The sequence below is a fragment of the Penicillium angulare genome (genome assembly GCF_028827245.1).
Source record: "Penicillium angulare strain IBT 27051 chromosome Unknown utg000011l_segment0_segment0, whole genome shotgun sequence".
Classification (NCBI taxonomy): domain Eukaryota; kingdom Fungi; phylum Ascomycota; class Eurotiomycetes; order Eurotiales; family Aspergillaceae; genus Penicillium; species Penicillium angulare.
The window spans coordinates 588109-614331 of NW_026623170.1; the positions used below are offsets into that span (position 1 = coordinate 588109).

Consider the following 26223-nt stretch of genomic DNA (forward strand, 5'->3'; position numbering starts at 1 on the left):
AAGTGTTTGTTCCAAAGCAACCGGCACTGAGTCATGATGAAAGTCTTGCGGTCAACTAGTATCGTTGACTGGTAGTACATAGTATTCATAGCAGGTAGCCACATATAAACATACTTGTCATGAATAGTATTCTGATCTTCATCCATGTTCATTTGAATATAGGAATACTATTAGTATATCCTGATTTTAGTATACATGCTAGGCTATGTATAATTTTCAAACATTTGCGACGTGTCAAAACTGAGGAATCAAGATAGCAAATTCCAAGGTTGAAGAGAAATCCAAATTCTTCTAGTCTCCACGTACGGGTACAGTGACCTGAGGGTCGAAGACGTACTTTGCTCATTTTCCTGGCTGATTTTGCTTAATGATGCCATTTTTTAGACTGACAGAAATTTGGAATACCTAAATTCAAACAATAGCGAGGCTATTCCGACCGTATAATATCAATAATTTATATCTGTTTGGGGAATTTTCTTCATAAAATAACATTGGTATCATTCAAAACTTTATATAACCTCTGCTTCATAAGATATCCGGTAAATTTACAGATCCGTATGTAGAGCGGTCTCTCAAGGATCAATCAGGTAGCAAAATGACGAAAGTACGCCTTCGACACTCGAGCCCGCTGTACCCCTGCTTAACTCAAAAGTTGGTGCATATTGCGAATGTCGGTCGCCAATATTTGCTGACAAGTCCCCGACGCTAAGAAATCGCGTTATGTATGGCTTAGTCTATACAGAGACAGATCTGCAGGCGTGCGACAGTTCTCGGCGGCAACCATCAATATCACTGCATAAGATGCAATTTGTTCATGTCTCTGCAGTTTTACGGGCTGTCATCACACGCTTAGTTTCCGGAAGATCGTGAATTTCGGGTTTTTATTACGTGTCATCTTTTCCCCATTTTTTTGTATGGTGACCGGGTGGCCCCGAATTGTCTATAGTGATCGTAGTATCTCCCCTCCTTATGGGGGTGGATTACAGTTCAACTTTCTACGTATTTTTATGATTGAATATTTCTTGCGTACTCAAACAACTACCATAAAAGCACTTGCCATAATCTGTAATAAGTTTGATTTATGTTCCAACTTGATTTTTAAAGGTCATTTCAGTCCATAAGAGTAGAATTTGATCCTGCTTGGCTGAAAGTCCGATGTTTCTCCCATCTCGCCTATAAAAATAGACCTACTACTACTTCTGATAAAGTAAACAGATTCATGATTCCGAAAAAGGATCGCATAATACTAGTAGTATTGTATAACAAATAAAACCATCCGGGTCAATCCTTTATAGAATACGAGTATTTATCTAATCTGAAGCTATCAAGTGGGACTTTCCTTGGACACAATCAAGATAATAGCCAACCGTATCACGCACTTGCTGGTCATACGGAATGAAGTTGATCCCCAGCAGTCGTGCCGACTCGCTTGCATCCACCCTAAAAGCAGAAGTAGGCAGGGTTCCATTGTTGAGTAATGCATTGCCAACGTGCTCTGGAAAGTTCCGTGCTACGATGTCAAAACAGTCTTCGAGCCTGGTGCCTTGCAACCCACCTGAAGACAGGATGTAGAGTCGATTTCCAGGAATGCTTGTGTCTAAAGCGCGAACATGAGCTTCAGCTACATCATCAAGATGCACTGTTACTCCTGGCTCGCAAGTGTATGCTTTCCCAGTAATGGGTGCGAGGATAATTCTATTTGAACCAGCCTGCAATAGTTTCTTTGGGTCGGTAACAAGCTCGTTCGGTCCGAACACATGGGCCGGTGCCATATGCACAAGATCAAATGCTGGCTTTTGTGCCTCGACCCATTCTTCAGTCAACTTTAGTGTGATTATCTTGGCGGCAGTGTAAGCTTCAGCAGGGGATCTAAATGGGGGTTGTTGGATGTTTGTAGCCCTTGTCGACTCTGTATGGATAGTCTCATCTGTATCTGTAATGTAGTCGATGAGGGCGGCGAGTGAATTTGTTAGCATGACTCGTTTGACTGTGGGATGTGCTTTTGCCGAGGAGAGCAAGAAGAGTGCCGCGTCTGTTGTAGCCTTCAAGTAGTGTACTGCTAGGTCTTTCCCGATTGTTGATGGTTCGGCAGAAGCGATCGGGGCAGCAGCATGAATCACATAGTTTGTATCTTTGAGGGCGTCATCGAATGCCCCAGGACTGGATATGTCTGGGATCTCCACAAAGGTGAGGTTGTTTTCCGTCCCAAGGACCCTGATTGACGGCGTGTCAAGAATTCCCGGTTTCTTGACAAGATCGCGCAGGACAACACGCACTCGATAACCCTGGCGCAGGCAGAAGACGAGTACACGGAAGCCAATAAGACCCGTGGCTCCGGTCAATAAAATAAGTTCTGACCCCATCTGAATTTTGAGATATATAATGTTTCTGGAAAACTTTTACTCATGCAGTCAAAACTAGCATGGTCATGCGGGGTTTTAATATTATTTTACAGCTTACTATCTTCTATCCTTCGGTGTTGGGATGACTATACTCTAGTAAGCGGCATATAAAACATTGTAGCCTTGGTGAGAGCAGCGCCCAAGCGCATACACTTGCATTAATCTCATGTGTATTCATTTCCTTGCGTGTACCTTTTTGCAAAACAAAACAAAACAAAACAAAACACTTATAATGGTGGAAAACTTCATAATCCTGAGAAATTCGTCCTGAATCTGCCATCAGTTTCCAGAGGTAGATTACCACCTCTGACAGGCCCCGGATTAGCTCGAAACTCAAGTAGTAGCTTAACAATCTCCGATCTGCCATGCATAACGGCCCGCTGCAAAGGTGTGAAGCCTTCGCTGTCCTCTTCATCAATCATGACCCTTTCATCCTGCAATAACACTTTGACCGTATCTAGATGATTCCCCGCCACTGCCATATGTAATAGTGATGTCGACTTGAGACACTTATTGGCTAGTTCAGCCATGTCTAAAGCAAAGTCCTCGTATGCCGTCGGAGAGAGACCGGTTGAATTCAATGCCAATATTCCCTCTGATTTGGAAATTTTATCCAGTTGAAGGCTCGAAACAGGTGTTGGGGGCTCTGCAATACTTCTTTGGTTGTCTGTCGGTGCCCCAAATTCCATCCGTTGTCGCGAACTAGGTCTGAGAGTGTTTGTTGACTGTTGTTCCTTTGGGGCTGGACAGACTTGTGATTGCATATAGCTGAACTGAGGGTCATTTGGAAATGGTAAATAGCGGTCCTTGCTTGATGTTTCAGACGGTATATCTTGCTGTGTAGAGCAGCAGCCTCCAACGCTCCGCTTCCCAGGTGAAATCATTGAAAGGTTGCTGCTCTGCTCTTGATATGTGCTTTCTTCGTCTGGTGTAACGTGGAGATTCAGATCCTCGTACGTTTTAAGTTGTCTTTTTAGCGTCTCAATCTTGTTCGCCCTCTCACGCATGTTCCGTCCTATGATATTACTCAATGGTTAGTATAAGATCATATATAATGGGGCAGTTGCTCAGCTTATATGGTATTCAAGCTAGATTGCGCGAGTACAGGAGACGAACTATATGCACGCTGTGCGATCCGATTTTGAATTTTCCTTCGCTCCGAGGGATCTCCCAGTTCTCTCTTACATCATGTCAGTACTAAGCTGAATCGAAGTGGCTATCCGGGGTATTCTTACCCAATCTTCGTCAGGCCGCATAAGGTCAGTGTGCTGCATAGTATGGGAGAGTCTCAGATATGCGGCGCGTTCGGAGATGGTACGGCTCTCGAGTATAATAGAAGACCATTCAAATTCGAGGGTGCAGATATTTCCCCCCCGGCTTTGAAAGAGCCTCTTGGCCCGGTGGCTTAGTACCTCTTGGCAAAAGGACACACACAGACGACACGAAGTATACAAGCAATGAATTTAACAATATCACCGGCGAAACCATAGAGGCAACGGGAGTACGCCACAATGATATACGAATTGCCTACCCGCTTTCCTGATTTGACAAGAACGTGTAGGAAGAGCTAGTGGTTTGCCAATTTCCTCAGTATGGCTCGCCTTAGCTCATCTGTATACTTTGACGTGATGGGCTGCTCGGCCCGTTCGCCATCCTGAAAGCAAACGATTTTTGGCCCTTTTGACAAGAGACAGTCGATCGAGACTCCGAACCCATTACCAGAGTAGTAATAGGATAAGAAAGGCGAATTTCCATAAGAGGGGCTTACTGCGAAGGATCCGGAGGCGTCGTTGGCAATTGGGTGTTACATGAAGACTTGCAGTAGCGGGGATGACAGGCAATTGCTCAGCTGAATTAAGACTCGTGCAACTTGTGGCAACTACTCCTCATGTCAAGGAGTATCAGAAAGTGCTCGGAGATCTCCGCTCCGCGCAGGGCAATATCTCACCCACAGAGCTTCTTTCCTCTGCCGTCGCACTCCATATCATCAACATTGCTCTCTTTCTTCCTCCCATACATGCTTAGATCCTGCTATTGTCAATCCCAAGGTCTAAGGAAGAGACATTTGCTCTGGGAAAATATATTGACTCCGGTCAGGGGCTTATTCGCTCACAGGGATGGTGACTTCTAGGGTCCTCACTTCCAGGCTTGGTTGCGCCATGTCTTGGCCCGGGCAATTGCAGATCGTCGTCAGTACAGTACCTGTATTGATCTGCAGGAAGCTACCACTCAAGAAAAGCAGGATCCACACACGTGATGTAACATATAATAAAAGGGTGACTTCTCTCATATCCGTTACTATGGTGAGTTATATACATATGTGTGATTTCATATGTAGCCAAGTCGCCAAGGGATGTAATATTCGAAGCGAGCGTCTGGGAATCTGGAGCTGATAATGACACTAGCTCATACGCAGTGTTACGGACCCGCTAATACTCCAAGGCTCGACAGTACATGTACCGTGACCTCCCATTACTCATTGTTGTGCGTACAATGAGATTGTTGCGTAAACGATCGAAGAATAGACAAATGGGGTTGAACTCTTTAATATTTCTTTTTCTACATTTAAGATCTGCATGACTTGCAGGTTTGGTATATAAAAAAGATCTTTTTTATCCATAGCCCACGATCGCCCATTCCGCCACTATTTCCATTTCTAGTAATACCGAGCTTGTGGCAGTTTGGCGCTTTCTGTGGACGGAATGTCTTGCCAAGGCTGTAGATCTTGGTCTTGGTATTGCGCCTCATGTTTCATTTTCTGCTGTTAATGTATAGTAATAATTTAGTGACCACGGGCTACGGACTATGGACCACGGACTCCGCTTGACAGGCTGGGCTCTAGGCCCCCGGGCCGCGTGCTTAGTGGCTTAGTGGATCGTCCGACCCCACATGCGGATTGGTCCGTCACTTGAAGCTAATGTAGATGTCACACAAACCTGAATTATGTGAACATGTACAGAAACATCGCTTAATTTTGTTGGGGGCCGAGGCCATAGTTAGCTAGGTACATGTAGCGCCTTGGAAGTACTAGGGGAAAGTACTATGCAGGCGCCGTGTCTCTACTATGAGTGCACAGTGCACTCACCAAATTTTGAACTCATGAATATCTACTAATGTTTACTATAGAGGTAGTTGAAGCCGAATTTTATGTTAAATAAACCTGGGCATGATGAACAGTTGACCAGAGCTCACATATGGATTTTGGCACTATTCTAGCGGATCGTTGTTGCTTGTGACACGATATCAACCACAGTATCTTTAGTACATACTGACTTCAGCGAACCTTCACATTTAATCCAAGAAATATCAAAATTTTCAAGTGCTCAAAATGAATTAAAGCTAAGTCCAGATTATCATTGACGCCATACACAAAAACGATTCGGCACTAGATAAGTGGTCTCTGTTCAAATTGTTTCACCCCCTCCCCTACACAAATCTAGTTATCCTGGGGGTCCAAAGTAAAAGAACCAAAAAAGCACAAGAAAAGTAAAGAATGAATTGATTAACTACACCAAGCTCCTCTGAATGAGCAGCATAGAGGATGCCTATAGAGTGGCCTTAGAGTACTGTACCTCTTCAATAAGTTTGCTGCGGTGAGGACTGAAGAGGACATGGATTGGATCGTGTTCACCAACAATAGCGCGATAGACCGCTCTAGAAATGGCCGGGGATTGAGCAAATCCTCCTGTGTTGTTCCCACCGGTAATGATGAGATGGCCGCCGCTTGCTGTAGGAATGTCTTCGAAAATTCCTAACCCAGTACAAGTGAACGGACGAATGCAAAATTTCCGTTCCCCCTCCGGCCATAGAGTACCCTGTTTTTTCGCACGACGATATGCTTCGGGGAAGTAGATGTTTGCAACTTCCTCCAGCTCTTCGAAGAGTGCTTGAAATTCAGAACTGTCTGGTGACGGGTAATCCAACCCAACGTAGCCGTATCCACCACCCAAGATGAGTATATCTTCGCCCGTTTTGCCATCTTTCGATACGGTGACGTTTATGTCTTCCACAAGAAAGCCGCGACGATGAATCTTGATGGAGTTCTTTATCGCCGGACCCAAGTTGGGGATCTGTAGCCACACGCCCAAAACGCCGTGCACGAGGCCATCTGAGGCTGTTCCGCGGAGCAAACCATTCCGCGTAACCCCTGTGCTTATCACAAAATGATCTGCTTGCAAAGGTCCTTGCTGAGATTCCAGATAGGTCACCTCACCAGAAGCGCTACGTCGAATCCGTTGCACACGGCAGTCCCAAATGAACTCGCCATCGAGCTCGATGATTCGATCGATCAGCTTGTTCACGAATGAGTGAATTCCAAGTGTAAAGCCTTTGACGGTGAGTCCACCGGCGAGATGGCTTGACTTTGCAGCTGCATCAAATACAGGCCATTCAATTAGGAGTTTCTTCAGGGAGAATTCATCAATAACGGCCCCAAGCGCTCGGTTAACTTCATGAGCCCCATTCAGCGCGATGTCCTCCGCATACAAGCGCAAGATGTCGCCGTGAAGCAAAACCCCTTCAAACAGCTCTGGAGATCGACTCATAAATTCCTCCCAGAGCTTTCCTGCCTCGCTGTTAACGTAATAGATATCCTCTTTCATAGCCTGCGCCAACCAAGTTGGAGTCTGCTCAAAAGTATTGACCCAAGCAATTTCAGCAGCGTTGAAGCTCAATGGTGATTTCACGCTCCAGCCACCATTGAGAGTAGTCTTGCGAAAAACATGTCGCATACCACGGTAGATGGAGCTACTCCTTTCATTGTAACTATCCGCTTCGGTGTAGGTGAACATACGAGCATCGCCGCCTCCGTGAGTAACACCTTGGCGAGTCCAATCATTGCAAGTACGGGGATCTGGACTGGCATCCACAACTCGCACCTTAAAACCCTGGGTAGCGAGGAATTCCGCCGCCACAAGATTCATGATGCCTGCTCCAACAAGCAAGACTGTCTTTTTGGGAAGTGATTCCTTGCTTTGACTTGCACCACGGGCACAACCGCGAGCGTAAACCATCTCTGCCTCTCGGAGAGTCGACGTGACCCATGAAGAGTCGCAATCGTCTTGCTTAGATATTGCTTGGATTTTAGCCGCGCGCCCCTTGAAGAGCTTCTCAAGCTGAGGTATGAGCGTGGTGTCGTGTACGAGTAGCGCCTTCGGGGAATTGCGATTCCGGTCCAACCACTGATCCAGTAGCTCCTCGGTAACTTCGCTACCCTCGCATATCCAAACGTTTATCGTATACAGGCCGTTGATTTGTTCGGCGATTGCAGTGTCGTGTTGACAAAAGGAAACTTGCGAAGCGTCATGGTCTCCGAGCACGGACCGGAATTTTTCAACGTTTGTACTGATAAGGAACTTCATTTTGACGTAAGAATGGTATTCTTTGCACTTTGGCCATTATGATTTTGTCTGTTAAGATATGAGAAATGAACAAGATTCTTGGTCAACCCCGCCAGCATCATGCAATCCTCTCACTCCAAGCTTGCCACGACTTGCGCACTGACGCTTACTACCCATCCATTACGCTTAGTGATGCATACTAAGCAATAAACACATCGCTTCAATTAGACTTGTTGGCAATTGATAGTGCACAACATAGTGAGCGGGCGCAATCATCTGAGGCTAAGTCTCTTAATTTTAATTTTGATTTTCTTTCATTCCATCCTCGTTTGATATAGTTATATCAGCGGAAGCGGAACCTTTGTGCCCTTAGCCACTGCAATCGATAGAATCAAGATTTAGAAGATCCCAGAACTTCACGTACGCGATGGCGATCGTCCACCTGGAAACGACAGTTGTTGATCTCGTCGATACCTGGGCGACGAGTACACCTAATGCAACTGCAGCTGAGTGGAATGGCCAACAGCTGAGCTATGCTAGTTTACGAGATGCTTCGCTCCATGTCAGTAAAGCTCTTTTGTCAGTTGGCGTTCGACCTGGCGACAAAATTCCAATTCTTTCACAAATGTCGCTAGAGCTCCTTCCGGCAATCTTGGGTGTTCTCAGGGTTGGTGCGTGCTATGTGCCAATTGATATGGCGGCTTGGAGTAAAGCAAGAATCGACGCCACGCTTGAGGATATCTCATCGCAGGTTGCCATTGCGACAGATAAACTGGACACACGAAAAGTACCGGTTTGTGTATTTTTTCAAGAGCGATGGCTTGAATTACCGTTTCACGACAAAGATGATACTTGCTGCCAGCTGGACACCATCCGCCGCAGCCTCGTGGCGGAAGCGCTAGTCTATATCACCTTTACATCTGGAACAACCGGGAAACCGAAAGGAGTAATGATATATCATCGGGCCCTCTATGGGTTTGTTTCACTTAGAGATGGCGATTGTTTTAACACAGCCCCTGGCCAGCGTGTGTTGCTAGCATTCTCAATTTCATTTGATGGTAAGAAACCCAATCTTAGTCAATTCATGAAGTAACTAAGTCTCAATATAGCCTGCGCTGCTACGATCTGGACGACAATTACAAGAGGAGGATCTTTGGTCATGGCTACATGGTCATCGTTCCCTGAACTTTCCACCACCTGCGACAACCTGATGTTGACACCGTCTATGCTTGCTAGTCTAGACCCAGCAGGGCCGTATGAAAAGGTTAGCAGTCTTTTTTTAGGTGCCGAAGCCACTAACTTTGACATTGCACGTCAATGGATTACTCCTACGCGAAAGGTAATCCATACCTACGGCCCATCGGAGGCGACCATTATCATCTCTTTCGGAAGGGTTCCTGATGACACGGAGCCAGACCTTGGGGTATTGATTCCTGGTGTAGAGGTAGCTATAGTTGACGAGAATTTGCAAGAAACCGACACTGGCGAGATTTTGATAATCGGACCTTGTTTAGCTGCGGGATACTTAAATAACCCCGAGCTTACAGCCAAGAAATTCATTCAATGGAATGGGAAGCGTGTCTACAGAACTGGTGACCTGGCCAAAAGGACCAAAAGTGGACTATCATGGATTGCTCGAGCGGACCGCATGGTAAAGAATCGAGGATTTCTCGTCAACTTGGAGACAGAAGTTGAGTCTGGAATTCTACGATTTGCCAATGTCCGAGCAGCTTCTGCTTTTATGTGGCGAAACAAACTCGTTGGATTCGTGCAGCCAGCCTATATCAAAACTGATGAACTGCGCTTGTTTATGAAACAAAACTTTGACCCATTTGTGGTCCCGGACGAGTTCGTTGCAGTGGATCAATTCCCTCTCACGGCGCATGGAAAAGTTGATCGAGTTGCCCTTAGTGCTCAATTGGAATGCAGAATGGCCAAGGAAGATGCAGAATTAAATAGCTTAATATGCAATTCATCATACGATGCGCTACGCTGGGCATTTGCCAAATGCCTCCAAGTCCCCTTCGGAAATCTCAACAGGAATTCATCCTTCGCACATCTCGGAGGCAATTCACTCGCGGCTATACGCCTGTCAAGATTTCTGGCACAACAAGGTTATACAATCAATATCCCTTACATTCTCAGTGAAGACACTATAGACAGGCTTCAAGCAAAGCTCGTCAATGTCAACGAACATGAGGCAACGAATTCCAATGGTGCTGTATCTGAATTAGTGCCAGTTCACGATATGCACAGGATCATGCTGAGCCAGACCGAAATGAATCCGCTGATAAATTCACTCGTGGTGAGTGCCAAATTCAAGGGGCCACACGATTCTATTCCAACCCCAAGCGAATTGAAAGCCGCTTGGACAAGCACTCTTTCAGCGCACAGTGTATTCAAAACACGATACGACATGCAAAACTGGACTCTACATGACATTGATCACCTCAATATGGACTGGGAAGAAATTGGTGTTGAGACCGAAGACTTCGGAAGCACCCTCTTGTCTTTTGAGGACCAGGTGTGGGCACATCACAAGACCATCCAGAAGCCTCGTCTTGATGTACCGTTTTGTCATATGACTTGTGTATACGCGCCGGACCGTAAAGCTATAGGTTTTGTCTGGCGGGTGCAGCACGTTCTCGGGGACCCTTTCTCACTTCTCATGCTGATGAATGACCTGGAGCAAGCTCTGTCGAAGAAAGAGCTGACACCTGGTCCGCGCATCAAGGATTATGCGCGGTTTATGCAAAAGTACAAGAGCGAAAATCTGACCACAGCGACCGAATTTTGGGAGCGCATGATGAATCCCCTTAGTGAAAGATCATTGTTTGATTTCCGTCCCCCACAGACATCCGTTCAGGGTGACTGGCTGGTAATGCCGTTCGCGACTGGAGAGACTGTTGAGTCCATTGAGGCGTCAGCGACCAAGTATGGCATCTCAAGTGCGACGATTACCTTTGCTGCGTGGGCACTCGTCTTAGCCAGGTACACAGGTTCCAATGTTTCGTCTTTTATTCTCAGTCGGTCGGGCCGGATGGCCCCCTGGCCACAAGCACCATCGCTTGTAGCATCCATGAACTGCCGCGTGCCCTTTGCTACGACAATCCCACTCGGAGGAAAACTACAAGGATGGTTAACCAGCATGCACAGTACTTTGCACAGGGTTTCGGAGCTTGAAAACTTGTCCCCGTCACTGGACGCATCGATCTGTCCCGCGGCATTTTTCAAGTCGGTGGTCGTGGCCTCTCTCCACACGCAACAGTCACCGGCTAATTGGGAGATTCACGACAGACTTACTGGTCAAGCGGAGCCAATAGGAATGGTATGGAGAGTCCAGCGAGAATTAGAAGGTAGTGAGGCTGTGGAGGCCACTCTGGAGATTGACCGGAGAGTGGTGGACGTTGAATGGGGCAAGGAAGTAGGCACGGTCGCAGCGGGGGTACTTGCGAGACTCACTAATGCCCCGAACAACACGAAATTACAAGATTTGCTCTTGAGCTAGCCAAAAACAATCGAGTACTTTGCGTCTTTATATCATTATTTTGGGCGCACAACATAGAGAAGGTCAATAATGCACCATTTAGAAAAACATGGACAGGAGGAAGACCCATGGATGTGGATGTATATCAGTGAGTGGTGCGGATGAGAGAGAGAGAGAGAGAGAGAGCGAGAGAGATCCGAAGGAGCGACGATGAACGAGCTGATGTTGCCTCCGAGGAAGCGACGATGAACGAGCTGATGTTGCCTAAGGTATCTCTTATCTACAGCCCTCAGCGTACACTGACTATATTACATTGAAAGAAAGACATCATTTGATTGAATGCACCGTTGAATACTGTGCGCCTTCAAAGATGCTAGTATTTCCATAAATAATTGGTTAATGTGCTTCTTTGAAGTAAAGGGCCTGTAGACCACGCACACCGTTCAAGCATTGAGTTATAGCGCGACGTGAGCTTGTCCACAAGTGAACTTGAATGATTGACATAGGCATATCGTCTCACTTACTGTTGCTACCAGTAGTACTTCGTATAAATTCAAGGCCTCGCCGCAGCAGCACATAGGGAGTATTTTTATTTCATATTGCTCCTAGGGGCAGTAATTGACTAACACACACTGACAGCTTCCAGTGATTTTCACAGTTCCTGGGCTCTTATTTCGTCAAGTTTCTTGATCTGTTTCCCATAAGTGTCAAAATTGGCCGAATTTAGCCACTTTAGCAACACTCTTTTGTTGATAGGCCACTCTTCGTCTAGCATACTCAGGCAATCTGAGTCTCGCGTGGTACCCCAGCGGGTAATCTTATCCTTGCGAAAGGTCCCTTCATACTTGTAACCTATCCGCTCCGTATACTGCCGAGATCTGAAATTAAATGAGTTAGAAACAACCCAGACCCTACGGTATGCCACTGGCAGTCCTTCAAACAATTGACGATGCATGAGGTATTGTGCTTCTGTGGCGGCATAAGTACGTTGCAGCAGTGGAGAATGTATAATGTCGTCCAGTTTGGCGATGTTGGCTGGCGGGTCAAGCCGGTAGCCACAAATTCCAAGAACAGACGTGTGGGAATTGCTGTCGGACAAAGACGGTGGGCCTAGCTGAGCCTCGCATGCTTTTATGACATAGATAGTGAGGTCTGGATGTTCGCGCAAAGAGCCAAAAAGGTGGTTGGCGAGCTCTTCTTCATTTTCGACGTATGGAAATCCCTGCACATAGTCGACAATTTGTTTGTTGTCTGGAAAACCGAGATATTTGAACAGCGACGCAATGTGCGATTGATTGATGAGCTCCAGGGTCACGTATTGACCCTTGATCTGAGTTGAGCCTCCATTAGGATCTGGTGATTGTTAGCGTCTGAATAATGAAGGACTGAAGTGGGAAATCATTACTTTCTGTTTTTGTCATTGTAAAACGTGTGATGTTGGGTTTCCCAGAACTTAATTAGGCAGAGAAGATAGTGCTTTGGGAGATTTTCACATTGAGTTTGGTTCAAATTTCGAATTGTTCAACCGCTCGAAGGCTGGATCTAGTCTTTGATCTCAATTTCCTCTTCCCTCAATTGTTCCTCGCCTCCGTCTTGCATATGCAGGCGCTCGACCCGCGAACATAATTGGTATGGATCAGCAATCGTAAGCAATTTGATTATGGACAAGTTGAAATTTCTTACGTAGCGGCAGGTGTAATTTTTTTGATCGGCGGGTCGTCGTTGCGGTAATTTGCCTATGCCAAGTGCTGAGTACATAGCTCTGTAGTAAGCTCCATGCTCATAGATCTCCAGAATTCTGAAAGCCTAGTAAGCAAATGGGTCCCTAGAACTGTAACGTAAACTGCACCAGCGACCACCACAATAGTTTATGCTGCAAGATAGTTCCATGAAAATATTGAAGTCAAGCCGTCGATGCCTCAAGTTCAAATCGAATATACGAGGACCTTCCAGGGTTGAATGTGCCATATTTTCTTCGCGCGAGCTTCACCAAGATTGAAGAATCTTCCACCCCTGCATGTACCCAACAACGCGATTTCGATAAAACATTAGAAATGTATGCCGACAAAATGCTCACGAAGTGGCTACAGGACCACAAGCCTCGGGCTGCTGCCATGAAAGATCAACCGGCTTTTTATCGCAACCTGGAACAAGCTATGGACATTTCGCGCGCAGAACATAGCTTCTTCGTTGCGAAACCTCGCTGGGATGACTCCGTTTTGGACTTCACTTCTAGTGATTTCTTGAGTCTCAGCCGCTCCGGTCGCATTCGTGAGGCCTTGGAGGAGGAGTTAGCTCGCCATGAAAATTTTCGCCTAAGTGCCTCGGGCTCCCGGATCCAATACGGCAACTACGACTACCTCATTGAAGTTGAGAAAGAAATCGCAGATTTCCACGGGGCAGAAACAGCCTATATGGCGCACTCGGGGTACATGGCTAATGCAGGGACAGTGGCTGCGGTCACTTTGCCTGGCGATGCAATTGTGTATGATGAAGCTGTCCACGCGAGTACTCATGAAGGCATGAAACTATCACTGGCTGAACATCGGATGCCCTTCAAGCATAATGACTCTGACTCTCTCCGTGTGGTTCTTACTTCACTAAAAGAGTCGCACCCAGCCTTTGCGGCGGGAAAGCACTCGATCCTCGTCGCGGTAGAATCCGTGTATAGTATGGATGGTGACATTTGCCCACTAGAAGAGCTAGTTCAAGTTGTGAAGGAGTTGTTCCCTCTTGGTAATGCTCAGTTCATTATCGATGAGGCTCATAGTAACGGTGTTATTGGACCAAGAGGAGCGGGCCTAGTAAATATGCTGGGGCTAGAAAAGGAGATAGCCATTCGCATTCACATGTGCAGTAAAGCTTTGGGGTCGACTGGAGGTGAGTTATTTCTCATGAGTACACATCGCGTGTGAAAAGGGCTAAATTCCCCACCAACAGGTGTTGTGCTATGCAACAAGACCATTCGAGACCGGCTGATTAGCAATGCTCGCTTTGCCATATACAGCGGCGCACCATCGTTCCCGATGGTGGCATCGATGCGTGCTGGATACCAGCTATTGAGAAATGGTGAGGCTGAAAAAGTAAGACCTTCTTCGACAAATCTCTCTAACTTCCTGGGGTCTGGTCTCCCTTGCTAACATTTTTCTAGGGAATGGACAAAATACAAAGTAGTGTCAGGCACTTTCTCAAAACTATTACCGCTCACCCTGTATGGGATGAGGCCGTGGATGAAGGCATTCTCAACATTCCTCTTGCCGCGGATTATGAGGACATTGAGCTTCTTACTCACATCGTACCAGTATTGACGCGTCCTAAGCATGAGTTGTACCTCTTCTTCCATTTGATGATTAACAATATCAACGCGTATAACGTGTCTTTCCCGGTCGTTCCGAAAGGAAAAAGCCGTGTTCGCCTGGTTTTCCACGCGCATAATGGTTTAGAACAAGCGGAGACTTTAGCCAACGTCATCTGTGAGTGGGCTCAAGAAATGTTGGAAATCGAGGATGGTCAGACGGGGAATGTCATTCCGAGCGCCGCTCGCCAGGTTTATGCTATGAAGACATAAGTTATTCAGAGAGCATGATTCATGCTGATCTGAAAAGAAATAATAAGGTTTACACATTACTGGGGATTTTCAGAGATATTGACACTACCCCTGTACATGGACAATAGCGTATGTGTGACTTCCTGGCTTCGATTATACTGTTTTTACGCATTCCAATGATGAGAATTTGATAGCATATTTGAGAAATAACTTCATCATATATTTATTTGTCAAATTGGAGGCTGTGTGCACATGTGTATGTAACAAGTTTCTATTCAACGGGCTACACAAGCTCAGAGAAAGCCAATATTGGAGGATTGCCCTCATATGATTGTCGGAATGCCCGTAAAGAAATATATTATTATATTAGATTTAACTAGGTGATTATTCCAACAATCCCCCTCTAATTTGACGGAGCACATGCATAATGTACTGATATTCGTTTGTCCAAATGAGTTGGTCAAAGCCTAAGAGGATCAAACACCCGCGCTTACTAGGACGTAGTAAGCTAAGCTAAGCCACGAGATTGTCCCTGTGCAAGACGCGTGAGAAGTAAATCAACATCCACGAATCCAACATCGTAATAGACTTCAGCCGTGAAAGTGCAAGAGGAAACTATGTAGTTTTTACATCCTGATGATGGATTATTGTTGGACCTCATGGTGATGGATGCTTGCGAAAGTGAATGGCTATGTCTTGAGAAAATCTCTCTAAAACAGCGCTTGGTCAATCGCGTCAGCATCCCTGATAATCCAGTATGTACATGATAATATCCCATGGCGAAGGATCGGAGTGGGTCGAAGTAAGACTTTTTCAGCCGACGCTTAGAGTCACCCAACAACTTGAAACCCCCACTGGGGAGGCAATGCCTATATATCAACGAGATAACAGGGTAAATAATCTAAATGTTCATTCAAAAGGGCATATCAATTTTCAGTTTTTATATAACACTCTTTGTACGAACATCATGCGATCCCCTTTGCGTATTGCTATTCTTGAGTGCGATGAGCTGTTCGGAGAAGCCAAGCAAGAATTCATTAGTTTAGGCGATTTCTGTGCAAAGTTCCTTGAGACTGGTGCCTCGAAACTTACGAAGGACGGCCTTTATGAACGACCCAACCTCGAATTCTCTTACTATGATGTGGTGAAGAAGCAAGAATATCCGAACGTTGAGCAAATCGACGCAATATTTGTGACAGGGGGCGGTGAGTGAACCAGGGGGTGCCATGTATACAGGGAATTATTTGGCTAATTTCCTCTTCCCATTCTTGGTTGAAGGGTATGATTCATTCACGCCAGGCTTGAATGATTGGATATTAAAACTCACCGATTTCATCAAGTCAATTTTACAAGGGCAGTCCCGGGTTCGGGTAATGGCTGTGTGCTTTGGGCATCAGATCGTCGGACGTGCATATGGAGTGATGCCAGAAAGGAGTGGTGTCGGTTGGGAAGTTTCTGTCACGCCGATGACTCTAACAGAGACCGGAAAAAAAGTCTTTGGATGTGATTCACTGGTATGTGTTATCAAATTCTACGGAACATCAAATTCCAAGGTCTTATGAAGTCATGGTACTAATGAGGCTCTTCTAATAGGCCCTTCATCAAATGCATCGCGACGCCGTTCCACGCTATCCACGGTTTGTTGAGAAGCTTGGACACTCAGATCTTTGTGAAGTGCAGGGTATATATGTCAAAAATCGTGTTATTAGTTTGCAAGGGCATCCAGAGTACAATCCGAAGTTTGCAAATATATTGCTGGATCGAAGACGCGGATCATTACTGACTGAAATTGCATGGCAAGACGCAAAGAATCGAGTCAATAATCCGCATGATGGAGTGAGCGTTGCGGTTAGCTTCATTAAATTCCTGTTGGAGGACTTCAAATGAATTGACCGTTGACATCAGGTCATAATTGGCTCGAAATCAGTATTCCTGGATATTCAAGAATATACAGGGATATCAGAGAAACCAAATTTATATCCAGTGCATATGCTATCATATCTTGTTGGAGTTGATGTTTCGTAATGACTAGTAAAGAAGGTACATGACATTAGTCTCCAGAAGTGTTATATTTACTAAAAAAAACCGTGTTAACATAGAGAAAGCTCATTTCCCCTACATCTATTTCTATTGATAGTCTTCAGCGGGACCCATGGGTACCCACCCAAAACCCATCACTGCGTAGGGTATTAGGTCCAAAGTCCCGACCTGTATATCTTCAAACGATTGTTTGCGCTGATCCGAATGCAGCAGGAGACGCACAGGTCCAGAGATCGACCAATCAATTGACGTGGAAGGAAAGTGGGAACAACACGTAGATCGGCGTCGCGGGCGAACAGCAGCGCGATACAAAGCAGCGCAGATTGCGCTCGGGGGCTCAAGAAACCACAGGACCGGTCGGTGCGTGCTGGTCACCCAGGGGCCACGGAGCTCGGTGTTAAGGTTGACGTCAAAGGGTTAGGCAGATAAAGAGTGGTGATATTGGATGGAGTTCTTTCATGAAGTTATACAGAAACTAATCCTTGGAAGTCTACTACTTCCAAGCATTCATACATTTTATATTAACCACGGTTCGTGTGCCTTACGTGAGGGGTCCGGGGCTGGAACCATCGGTAATTCATTTGCCCGTTCCAATATCAACATGCATTATTCTTTAAGCCTCTCTTTGGAATATCAACATGCATGTATGCCGTAACATTTAGGATCTTCTAATAAAGTCCTTCAATAATTGTATTTATATAAGAATCGAATTAAGAGATTTAGATATTGTTTAATATATTGGGAAGACTAATTAATCCTAATCTTAGAAGATATATTTTTCTGTTCTTAAAACAAAAAATTAGCTATATCTTACAATATAGATAAATTGAGAGCTATACCTCTTATATCTATATCTAGTAGCCACTTTTCAATAGACTCTTCTTCTGCCTGAGTAAATATATATCTATTTAGCTGTTTTTCTATCGTAGATTCACATCTATTAAGCCGGGTCTTCAAAATTAAGACCGGTAGTTGAAAAGACTGCACAGCGGCAGCAGTAGAGGGATATCTGCTATTTTTTATATCTTGTATAGCTAATAAAAGATAACCCTCCTGTTCGGTTGGCTTTTTCTTTTCCGATCAGATCGTTGGGGTGGCATATTTGTTGTGGTTAAAAAAAAGAAAGTGCTGTTTTGAAAGTGAACTTTTAGTAGGGCCGCTCGGGCGACTGTGGTTCACGTTAGCTTATATATAGAATATATATAATACGCATAGTTATCTAGTTCTGGGTTTGGAGGGTGAACATGCCCTAGCCTAACAAATCTTCTGTCGGTAGAGTTTGTTTTCAGCTGAAAACCCGTGGATGTGGGCCATCAGAAGGATGGGGTCAATGCTTTGACTTACCGGAATGGATTGAAGGTCTCCCTTCACGCGCATAGGTATCTCTACATATAACACGTAAAGCCTCTTAGTTGGCTACTTACTGGAAGCTAATAGCGGAAAAAACCATCACAAAACCCCACCATATACGTCATAGCTGAGTGACCAAACTCAGCCCTCCCCACCCACCTAAAGTTACTGCATTATATAAATCTCAATATGTACACCCCAAGGGTAGATAATCTCATAATTTGCTGTCCTCAATCCTCTATTATTCCCTTGATATCTGTGCTCTCTTATTACTTATGATCTGACGCTTTCAAACACCAATATGTCGTCTGATGCTGAAGTAAGGACCCTTCTGTCTAAATTCTAAATTATTTATATTAGACAGTTAACTATAGGACTTCGAAATTGATACTAGTAGTGGCAACTTGACCTTCCCGGCAGCCTGTTCTACTATGAGAAAGAATGGCCATGTCGTGATTAAGGGTCGTCCCTGCAAAATTATGGAAATGTCCGAATCTAAGACCGGCAAGCATGGCCATACTAAGATTCACCTTGTGGGTCTCGATATCTTCACGGGTAGAAAGTATGAGGACATTTCTCCCAGCACCTACGAGGTGGATGTCCCATTTGTGCATAGAACTGAATACAACCTGGTTTGTTTTCATATCCAGATGGTTTACATATATGCTGATCGATCCTCTAGGATGGAACTGAGAACGGATATCTTCTGTTAACAGATCATGATGGTAATTCTAAGAATGATGTTGCTGTACCTGAAGGCGATCTTGGTTATCAGCTTGCGGATAGTCTTAGTAACGGTGATAGACTAAGTAAGCCAACTGGTCTCCTGTTCTCTACGAGTATGCTAAACAAGTTACCAGCTGTTACTATAATAAGTACTATGAATGAGGAGGCATGCATTGCTGTTAAGGTTGACGTCTAGGGTTAGGCAGATAAAGAGTGGTGGTATTGGATAGAGTTCTTTCATGTAATTATACAGAAACTAATCCTTAGAAGCCTACTACTTCCAAGCATTTATGCATTTTATATTAACCACGGTTTATGTGCCTTACGTGAGGGGTCCGGGGCTGGAACTAGGCCTGTGCAATAGGCGGCCCATGGGCCGGAATCTGGCTACCCACCTATGGACAGGGTGCCTATGAATGAGTTTTATGGGTATGCCTATAGGTATATTTATCCTATTAGCCAATTAGCTATTGATACATAATTGATTGATTGATTGATTGGTTGATTTATTCACGGAACTGTCAGGCATAAGGCCCGATTTGCCGGCAGGGCACTGCAGGATAGCCGGAACAACTATATTATACATAGAACAGAGAGAGAGAAGACTAAGTACATGCAAATAAAACAAACGTACGCCGCGGCCCGTAGATATAAACAGTACAAACACCACAGCTTCCCGCAAACCAAGCTATTGATACATATTGAATACAGCAGCTATATAGCCAAGCAAAGCATATATCTTTATGTTTTATGCAAATCACATGATCTTATTATTTACCCCACTTATGGGCATGTTATGGGCGGTATGGTATGGGTATGCCTATGAATGGGCAGGTTTGCTATTGGGCATGCCCATGGGTCCGCACAGGTCTAATAGGGATTTCTAAGGGTTTCTTTTCTGTAGTGTGCTGGTTGTTATATTTGGTTTATTATATTTGTATATTGTTTTTCTTTAAACTTTTTTTGATTTTTTTGATTTTTTACTTTTAAATTAATTGGTCTATGTCTTTCTTTTTTTGTTGTTTCTTTTGTTTTGCTGCCCTGGGACTGTCAGCTGTGTGCCTAGGTGGTGTGTAGTGGGGAAAAACCTTCACCCTATTAGGAATGACCCTTACGGTCGCGGAGTTGTTATCCTTTTTCTTTCTTGTTTCTTTCAGTTATATAGTATCGCGTTGCGATTAGTTCAACACACAATATACTTTTTACACTCTTTTGATCACGTTCTGCGATTCTGATTTCCCGCGTTGATCAGGGAAAGATATTGATGTTTTGCTGTGGGTTTTTCTGACTAACATTCCAATACAGGCCTATTTCCCCTCTTCAGTACCTAGAAACTTGGAGCTCAATTTCTTATGGTACTCAGGTTGTTCAATGTTTGCTTATTAGGAATAAATCTCTGGATTTATGTGCCTGTATAATGATGTAACTGCTAGCGACGTCCATTAAAAACCGCACAAGCGACTAAGCGAGCTGCAACATCATCATTTAGCCAAGTCACCCTCACGCATTCTACTTTGACAATTGTACAGCGAAACGCTATTCCTGGATTTTGTTTCTGTCTTTCGTAGGAAGAGTATAGTTTCAGCCGTAAGGCAAGCTATGATCGCAGGAAGAAAGCGCGGAATATTTTCAGGCCTGCCGATCAAATGAATCCATCTGGTCGGTGCGGAATATCGAGCATTATTCCTTCGAGCACATGGTCACAATCGTCAAAGATATCGTCGCCATTTGGAGGCCATGGCGCCATCTTATTGGTCAACCCCAGCAAATCTCCGGTCTTAGTGCATGCAACACCACACGGATGCTTGATCCTGGCCAACCTCCTTCATTTTATTTCTTCTAACCAAGGGGAGATAAGATCGACACCACAAATGATAATGCCGACATTTCAAGAAAGCGCCAATTCGGGGAAAACATCCATGGTGGTAGGAACACGTCGCAAAAAGTAGTAAAAGCCGATGGACCTTTCTCCCAAACAAGGAAGATCGTCTTGGTACTCTGTACACATGCTTGAGAGGGAACATTGAGCAAGCTTAGTGACCCCTGGCGATAATTGCGGATTACTATCGACGTACAGAGCAGATGGCAGATGTATGAGAATAAGTGAAGGTTTGACGATCTGTGATCCCTAACTCACCTCCTCGATTCTGGCTTACTTTCCCAACGAGAAACACTATCTTGACTTTATTAGAAGGATCGCTCCATCGGTTCACTCTTTACTAAAGCCGGCATGGAAGAGAGAAGGTGGAGACAGCTCAGCGCCCTATGGGGTCAATGCCAGACTAGTTGGCCGAATCCTTGAATACGCACAGACAAAGCGATCGTGGGACACCGTCGGCATACATGTAGATCTGGAAAGGCCCATTGCCGGTTCGGTCCTCTGATTTTTCGAAATGGATCCACAGCAAATCCCCGGAGATCGCACGTACAGATAGCTGAGCGTGATGGCACTGCCCCGGCTTCCACTGGGGTTAAGTCCGGGAATTTAGCGGGATGCGACCCTTCCAATTGATCAGGGCACGAGTCAGGAACGAACGTTACAAAGTTAAATTAAGGTGGCATAGTCTTTCAGATGCAATGTGTGTCAAGAAGTTGTGTCTATGCCGATATCTTCAATTCGGTTACTCCGGGATCTACATCTACGCCGCAATGATATTTGAAGGGGACTTGGGGATAATCTCAAATGGGGTGAAGCCACGACGGGATCATGACCCGTTAATTGCGGTGGAATTCTTTTCAGAATACTCCGTAACTTGAAAGGCGCTGTCTAGTCGGGATTGGCACTATATTTCCATGCACTCGTGAGGTCTTCTATTCTATCTGCAGGTAAGATATCTTCAATACTACATGATCCCTGTTCTGGAAGCGCCCACAGCGAAACTTTGTGTGCTACTAGTAATTAATTATGGTTTTTACCAGCATAGTGTATGATTGATGACAACCTGAATGATCCTCTTGCCGTGACCCACAATAAAACCGTAAGTTGAATTTGCTCAATATTTGGCGTTTACTTCATTGCATTCGGAAACAATGAAGTATTGGCGCTTTTATTAGGTACGCTAGACCATTCTATAAGTAGACTGAAAGAACTCATGATGGTAAGCGTAATAAATCCTCCGATATGTCGTTTAAGCTTCGCCTCTGGTTTTATCATTCCAGATCCGTGTAGATCCAGACTAGAGCGGAAAGGCCGTGAGGAGGCTTTTTCATCTGATTGCCAAGGGGCAAAAGGTGGTAGAAGGATTAATCCGTAAGCATATAATGTATCATCGTATGGTCTAGTCCAGGAACAGGTGTATTGTGATTGGACAGACTAGCTTAGCGCCACGCGCTGTCTGGTAGTGTTCAAGGGTCGATTTAGAGGTGAAACACCGCAATGCATTAGAACAAATAATAGGATTTATCTTGTCTGCAACCACATTATGCAAATTTAGTGAGTCCCTTAGTGGAGGTGGTGGATATCTTGCTACTCCCTCTGATTGATACTCCCCGGTTGCCCTTACTGGCTCACGTTAGTCTTACTACGAGCTAGCAATTATTAACTTGATGCGATTTACGAAGTTAAAAGCGTCGGAAGGTACCCCATGCCCCGCTTAGTACGACCTCGAGCGGGCGAACATTGGCACCATCTTGTATCTATAGCGCGTAGATCTAAACTCGTTTCGTAAAGCAAGCCGCCCTCCACGGCTCGTGAGTACAGAATCTATGAATCCTTTTGTGTACCTCATGTATGCAGCTGTACAAGTGCGAAATAAGATATTCTACATAAATAGAGCCGAAAGTGCCATCACTGCCATATGTTCTATTCTCCTGTTTTCATCCCCCACGCTCTTTGCGCCTTGGTAGTAGGTAGTGTCTGTGACATTTTCATTCTTTCCCGGTGTTGAACACGCCCTTTTGAATCATTTACACCCTTTTCTTCGCCTTGAAGGACTATTTTTCACTCATTTTTTATCATAATGTTTGGTTTCTCGAAATGGGCCATTGCCCTCGCCGCTTCAGCGGGTATCATGCTGGCTGTTGCAACTGAGGTCCACCCAGGAGGTCCCAGAGACGTTAAAATCGGCCCCAACAACACCATCGTCAGTCCTCCTCACTATAAAGGTGGTCCTCAGAGCGCCAAGCACTCACCCAACGCCGATGCTTCCCTGGAGTTTGTCATCTCCAGCAACATTGCTGGCACCATCAACTCCTATGTGACTGCTCTGGATCCCAACGGTGCCCCCGTCATGCTGCAGCCTGGCGGTACATGGTTTTACCCAACCAACCCAAACACGGCTGTTCCACTGGCAATTGATGGCGCAACCGTCACTATCCCACTGAATAGCCAGGGCCAAACCACGACTTACAGTCTTCCTGGATATTGCTCCTCTGGCCGGGTTTGGTTCGCCGTTGGTGAACTCGATTTCTTCACTGTCAGTGCACCCAATGGATCTTTCGCCATCGTGCAGCCTTCTCAGACGAATACTCAAGACCCAAGTGCTGGTATTAACTGGGGATTTATTGAACTTACCTACACCGAGAAAGACGGTCTCTACGCCGACGTCAGCTACGTCGACTTCGTGGGCCTTCCTCTTGGTATGACTCTGACGTTAACCGACGGTACTACTCAAGAAACTCTTGGTCTCAGTTCCGATGCCGTCACCAGTGTTTGCAGTGACCTACAAGCCCAGGCTGCCTCGGATGGAATGCCGTGGGACCAGCTCTGTCAGACAATAAACGGCACCGTTATGCGTGTTCTTGCCCCATACGACTTTGTTGCGAGTGGCGGTGCCGGTTTCGATGACTACTACAACGACTATGTTGATAAGGTTTACAGTAGCTTCACCAGCACGAGCCCCTTGACTATCGATACCCAGGGAGCTGCTGGCAACCTGACCTGCACTGGCGATGGCACAACTCTCACCTGTGAGAATGATGAGATTCCATACCAGAAGCCTACTATTGGTGATATTTTTGGTTGCAACTCCGGTCCCTTTGCCAACACCGGTAGTGACACTCACAAGGCAAACCTCGCTCGCCTTTGTGCTGCCTTCAACCGAGGTAGCTTCTTCGTTGATGGTGGCAACGTTCAACCCGGCCCCAGCTCCGCCGAGTACTATACTACCTCTCCTGCCAACTTCTACTCGGCCATTGTTCATAAGTACGAGGTCGATGGTAAAGGGTACGCATTCCCGTATGACGATGTCAACCCAGCGGATGAGAATGCTTCTGGTACTGTTGCTGCTGCCAATCCTTTAAGTCTCGCTGTGACTGTTGGTGGCCCTAGTACCAACGCTCCCTCTCGCCGAGTTAGCCGTTTCCACAGACACAGTCGCCGCCATGGTAGCATCCTTGTCGACAAGTATAACTTGAAATAAAGCAATACTCCTACCCGGTTTGCTGAATGTAATCCATTTATCCCATATATTCTGGTTATTATACGCTCGTTTTTATACCCCAATAACTGGATGATTCATGTACATATTTTGCCATATTGTTGTGCATATGAGGCTAGAGCAGTGGACTAGTCAGGGATTGAATACTACGAAGACTTATAAAGACATTTTGAACTTAGTAGCTAACTTCCAAAATCCAGCTTTCTCCACTGCAAACTTGTAAATTTACAAACCATTATCAAGAAATATACAAATTGCCTCGGACATATTTTAGACCTGTATCACAAGAAACAGTGACTACAACTTTTCCAGGTCCAAGCTTCCTTGCCAATTCAATAGCGGTCACTACATTGAGGCCCGTGGACGTCCCTGCCAAAATTCCTTCTTCCTTCGCAAGACGCCTCGATATGGTACGACTTTCAGACTCTTCCATTGCAAGGGCACTATCATATAGCGTCATGTTCTAGATCGGTGGAAGAAATCCAATTCCAATACCCTCCACTAAGTACACACCCCCATGTCCTTTAGTAAGAAAAGGCGCCGAAGCGGGCTCCAAGACAACCACATGACATTGGGCCTGCGTCTCTTCAAAACCCTTGCGACTCCCATAGCCATTCCTGCGCCTCCAACAGCACCGCAAAAAGCATCGATGCCCTCCAGAATCTGCTCCAGCATCTCACGACCCAACCCTTCGTAGCCAACAAGAAAGTTCGGGTTACTGAACTGATCTGCATAATAAAAACCATCCCCATTCGAAAGCTCCTTGGCCCGTTCGTGCATAGAAGGAATCAATTCGGGAGTAATTTTTCCGCTCGGGCTATGGACTATATCCACGGTCGCACCAAAAGTGGATATTGTCTTCAATTTTTCCTCTGCGAACGCATCTGATGATACAACAGAAAACTTGTACCCCGTGATGGCGCAAACAAAAGCAAGTGAAGAGCCAGTACTGCCACTGGTCGCTTCAACAACAGTCATGCCTGGTTTCAATTCACCACGTCGCTCAGCCTTTTCAATGACCGATCTAGCCATGCGGTCTTTATAAGAGCCTGTCGGGTTCAAGCCCTCGAGCTTTACAAAAATGCGGGCGCATCCATCCGGATCCACATGGTGCAGCTCGACACAAGGTGTGTTTCCGACTGCATTGAGGATATTTCGAGAAGGGCGCATGTTTGACATGGTGATGCTCGTGAAAGTATTTAGCAGTCGACTTTTTTGAAACAAGGTCACCAGGGATTAAAACATAAGATCTTAGTACCTTAAAATACAGAGAACTGGAAAGTTAACTACGTGCTCTCCTCAGGCTGCGTAAACTGAGCATGAAGGCCGCGATGATAATCAAGAGTTTTGGCCTGTTTTTTTGTTAGTTCCACTCGGGTATAAAGTAAGATAGCTAGAAGAGACAAGGAATTACAATTTGGAAAGCTCCCTGGCGTCTGCGGGCAGCTGTCTGGGGGCAGCTATCTGGTTGAGTTTTCTCTTTGAAATTGCATGTTTCCCCATTATCTGCTGATTTTGTCATGATGATTTTCGCAGGTTGTCGATCTCCAATGGAAATTAGGTCCAGTCCGAGAGAAATGATCAAGGAGGTTAATGACGAAGTATTCAGGGCATGGAAGTTGACTACTAAATAAATCAGAATATATATGATCTTTAAATGTTTCAGAAATCATCGAAAATTGAAGCTATCCCGACCAACCGGAGATATTCAACTCTCCCCCGAAGTTGCAAACACCATTTTCTCGTCATTTTTATACTGGTAGCTATAGAGGGCGTCGTTCTCATGCACTGCTTTTGGACAATTCCCCACCAAAAAAAAGCTTAGCTGGTATATAACTGGTCGCTTTCCCATGTAAAGCGACCCGCAATTGAATCCATAAGTTCACGAAGGCTTGGCATTTTGAGGAAAGTAAATCTCTTTTAAACTCGTGAATCATGCTGATTATATTGATTT

The 26223-nt window shown here is 45.3% G+C and overlaps 10 protein-coding genes across 10 annotated transcripts; 5 read left to right on the forward strand and 5 right to left on the reverse strand.

The window, feature by feature from the left end:
- Positions 1 to 1310: 1310 nt before the first annotated feature.
- Positions 1311 to 2363, reverse strand: N7478_012380 (NAD dependent epimerase/dehydratase; the record flags this gene model as incomplete). The annotated part of the gene is made up of 1 exon (XM_056928594.1): positions 1311 to 2363. The coding sequence occupies one exon, from the start codon at positions 2361 to 2363 to the stop codon at positions 1311 to 1313; it is 1053 nt and encodes a 350-aa protein (XP_056773152.1).
- Positions 2364 to 2647: 284 nt separating this feature from the next.
- N7478_012381 (ankyrin repeat domain-containing protein) lies at positions 2648 to 3409 on the reverse strand (the record flags this gene model as incomplete). Its single annotated transcript, XM_056928595.1, has 1 exon — positions 2648 to 3409. The coding sequence occupies one exon, from the start codon at positions 3407 to 3409 to the stop codon at positions 2648 to 2650; it is 762 nt and encodes a 253-aa protein (XP_056773153.1).
- A 2538-nt stretch (positions 3410 to 5947) lies between these two features.
- Positions 5948 to 7762, reverse strand: N7478_012382 (NAD(P)/FAD-dependent oxidoreductase; the record flags this gene model as incomplete). The annotated part of the gene is made up of 1 exon (XM_056928596.1): positions 5948 to 7762. One exon carries the CDS (start codon positions 7760 to 7762, stop codon positions 5948 to 5950), a length of 1815 nt encoding a protein of 604 aa, XP_056773154.1.
- A 406-nt stretch (positions 7763 to 8168) lies between these two features.
- Positions 8169 to 11249, forward strand: N7478_012383 (acetyl-CoA synthetase-like protein; the record flags this gene model as incomplete). The annotated part of the gene is made up of 2 exons (XM_056928597.1): positions 8169 to 8799; positions 8851 to 11249. The coding sequence occupies 2 exons, from the start codon at positions 8169 to 8171 to the stop codon at positions 11247 to 11249; spliced, it is 3030 nt and encodes a 1009-aa protein (XP_056773155.1).
- Positions 11250 to 11880: 631 nt separating this feature from the next.
- On the reverse strand, positions 11881 to 12649 carry N7478_012384 (GNAT family N-acetyltransferase; the record flags this gene model as incomplete). Its single annotated transcript, XM_056928598.1, has 2 exons — positions 11881 to 12581; positions 12634 to 12649. 2 exons carry the CDS (start codon positions 12647 to 12649, stop codon positions 11881 to 11883), a joined length of 717 nt encoding a protein of 238 aa, XP_056773156.1.
- Positions 12650 to 13297: 648 nt separating this feature from the next.
- On the forward strand, positions 13298 to 14796 carry N7478_012385 (aminoacyl transferase sphA; the record flags this gene model as incomplete). Its single annotated transcript, XM_056928599.1, has 3 exons — positions 13298 to 14108; positions 14169 to 14311; positions 14380 to 14796. The coding sequence occupies 3 exons, from the start codon at positions 13298 to 13300 to the stop codon at positions 14794 to 14796; spliced, it is 1371 nt and encodes a 456-aa protein (XP_056773157.1).
- Positions 14797 to 15742: 946 nt separating this feature from the next.
- Positions 15743 to 16662, forward strand: N7478_012386 (type 1 glutamine amidotransferase; the record flags this gene model as incomplete). Its single annotated transcript, XM_056928600.1, has 3 exons — positions 15743 to 15980; positions 16075 to 16289; positions 16369 to 16662. 3 exons carry the CDS (start codon positions 15743 to 15745, stop codon positions 16660 to 16662), a joined length of 747 nt encoding a protein of 248 aa, XP_056773158.1.
- Positions 16663 to 18466: 1804 nt separating this feature from the next.
- Positions 18467 to 19087, forward strand: N7478_012387 (uncharacterized protein; the record flags this gene model as incomplete). Its single annotated transcript, XM_056928601.1, has 4 exons — positions 18467 to 18484; positions 18540 to 18797; positions 18848 to 18974; positions 19026 to 19087. 4 exons carry the CDS (start codon positions 18467 to 18469, stop codon positions 19085 to 19087), a joined length of 465 nt encoding a protein of 154 aa, XP_056773159.1.
- A 3763-nt stretch (positions 19088 to 22850) lies between these two features.
- N7478_012388 (uncharacterized protein) lies at positions 22851 to 24251 on the forward strand (the record flags this gene model as incomplete). Its single annotated transcript, XM_056928602.1, has 1 exon — positions 22851 to 24251. One exon carries the CDS (start codon positions 22851 to 22853, stop codon positions 24249 to 24251), a length of 1401 nt encoding a protein of 466 aa, XP_056773160.1.
- A 256-nt stretch (positions 24252 to 24507) lies between these two features.
- N7478_012389 (PLP-dependent cysteine synthase family protein) lies at positions 24508 to 25448 on the reverse strand (the record flags this gene model as incomplete). Its single annotated transcript, XM_056928603.1, has 2 exons — positions 24508 to 24732; positions 24783 to 25448. 2 exons carry the CDS (start codon positions 25446 to 25448, stop codon positions 24508 to 24510), a joined length of 891 nt encoding a protein of 296 aa, XP_056773161.1.
- Between the last annotated feature and the right edge of the window lie 775 nt (positions 25449 to 26223).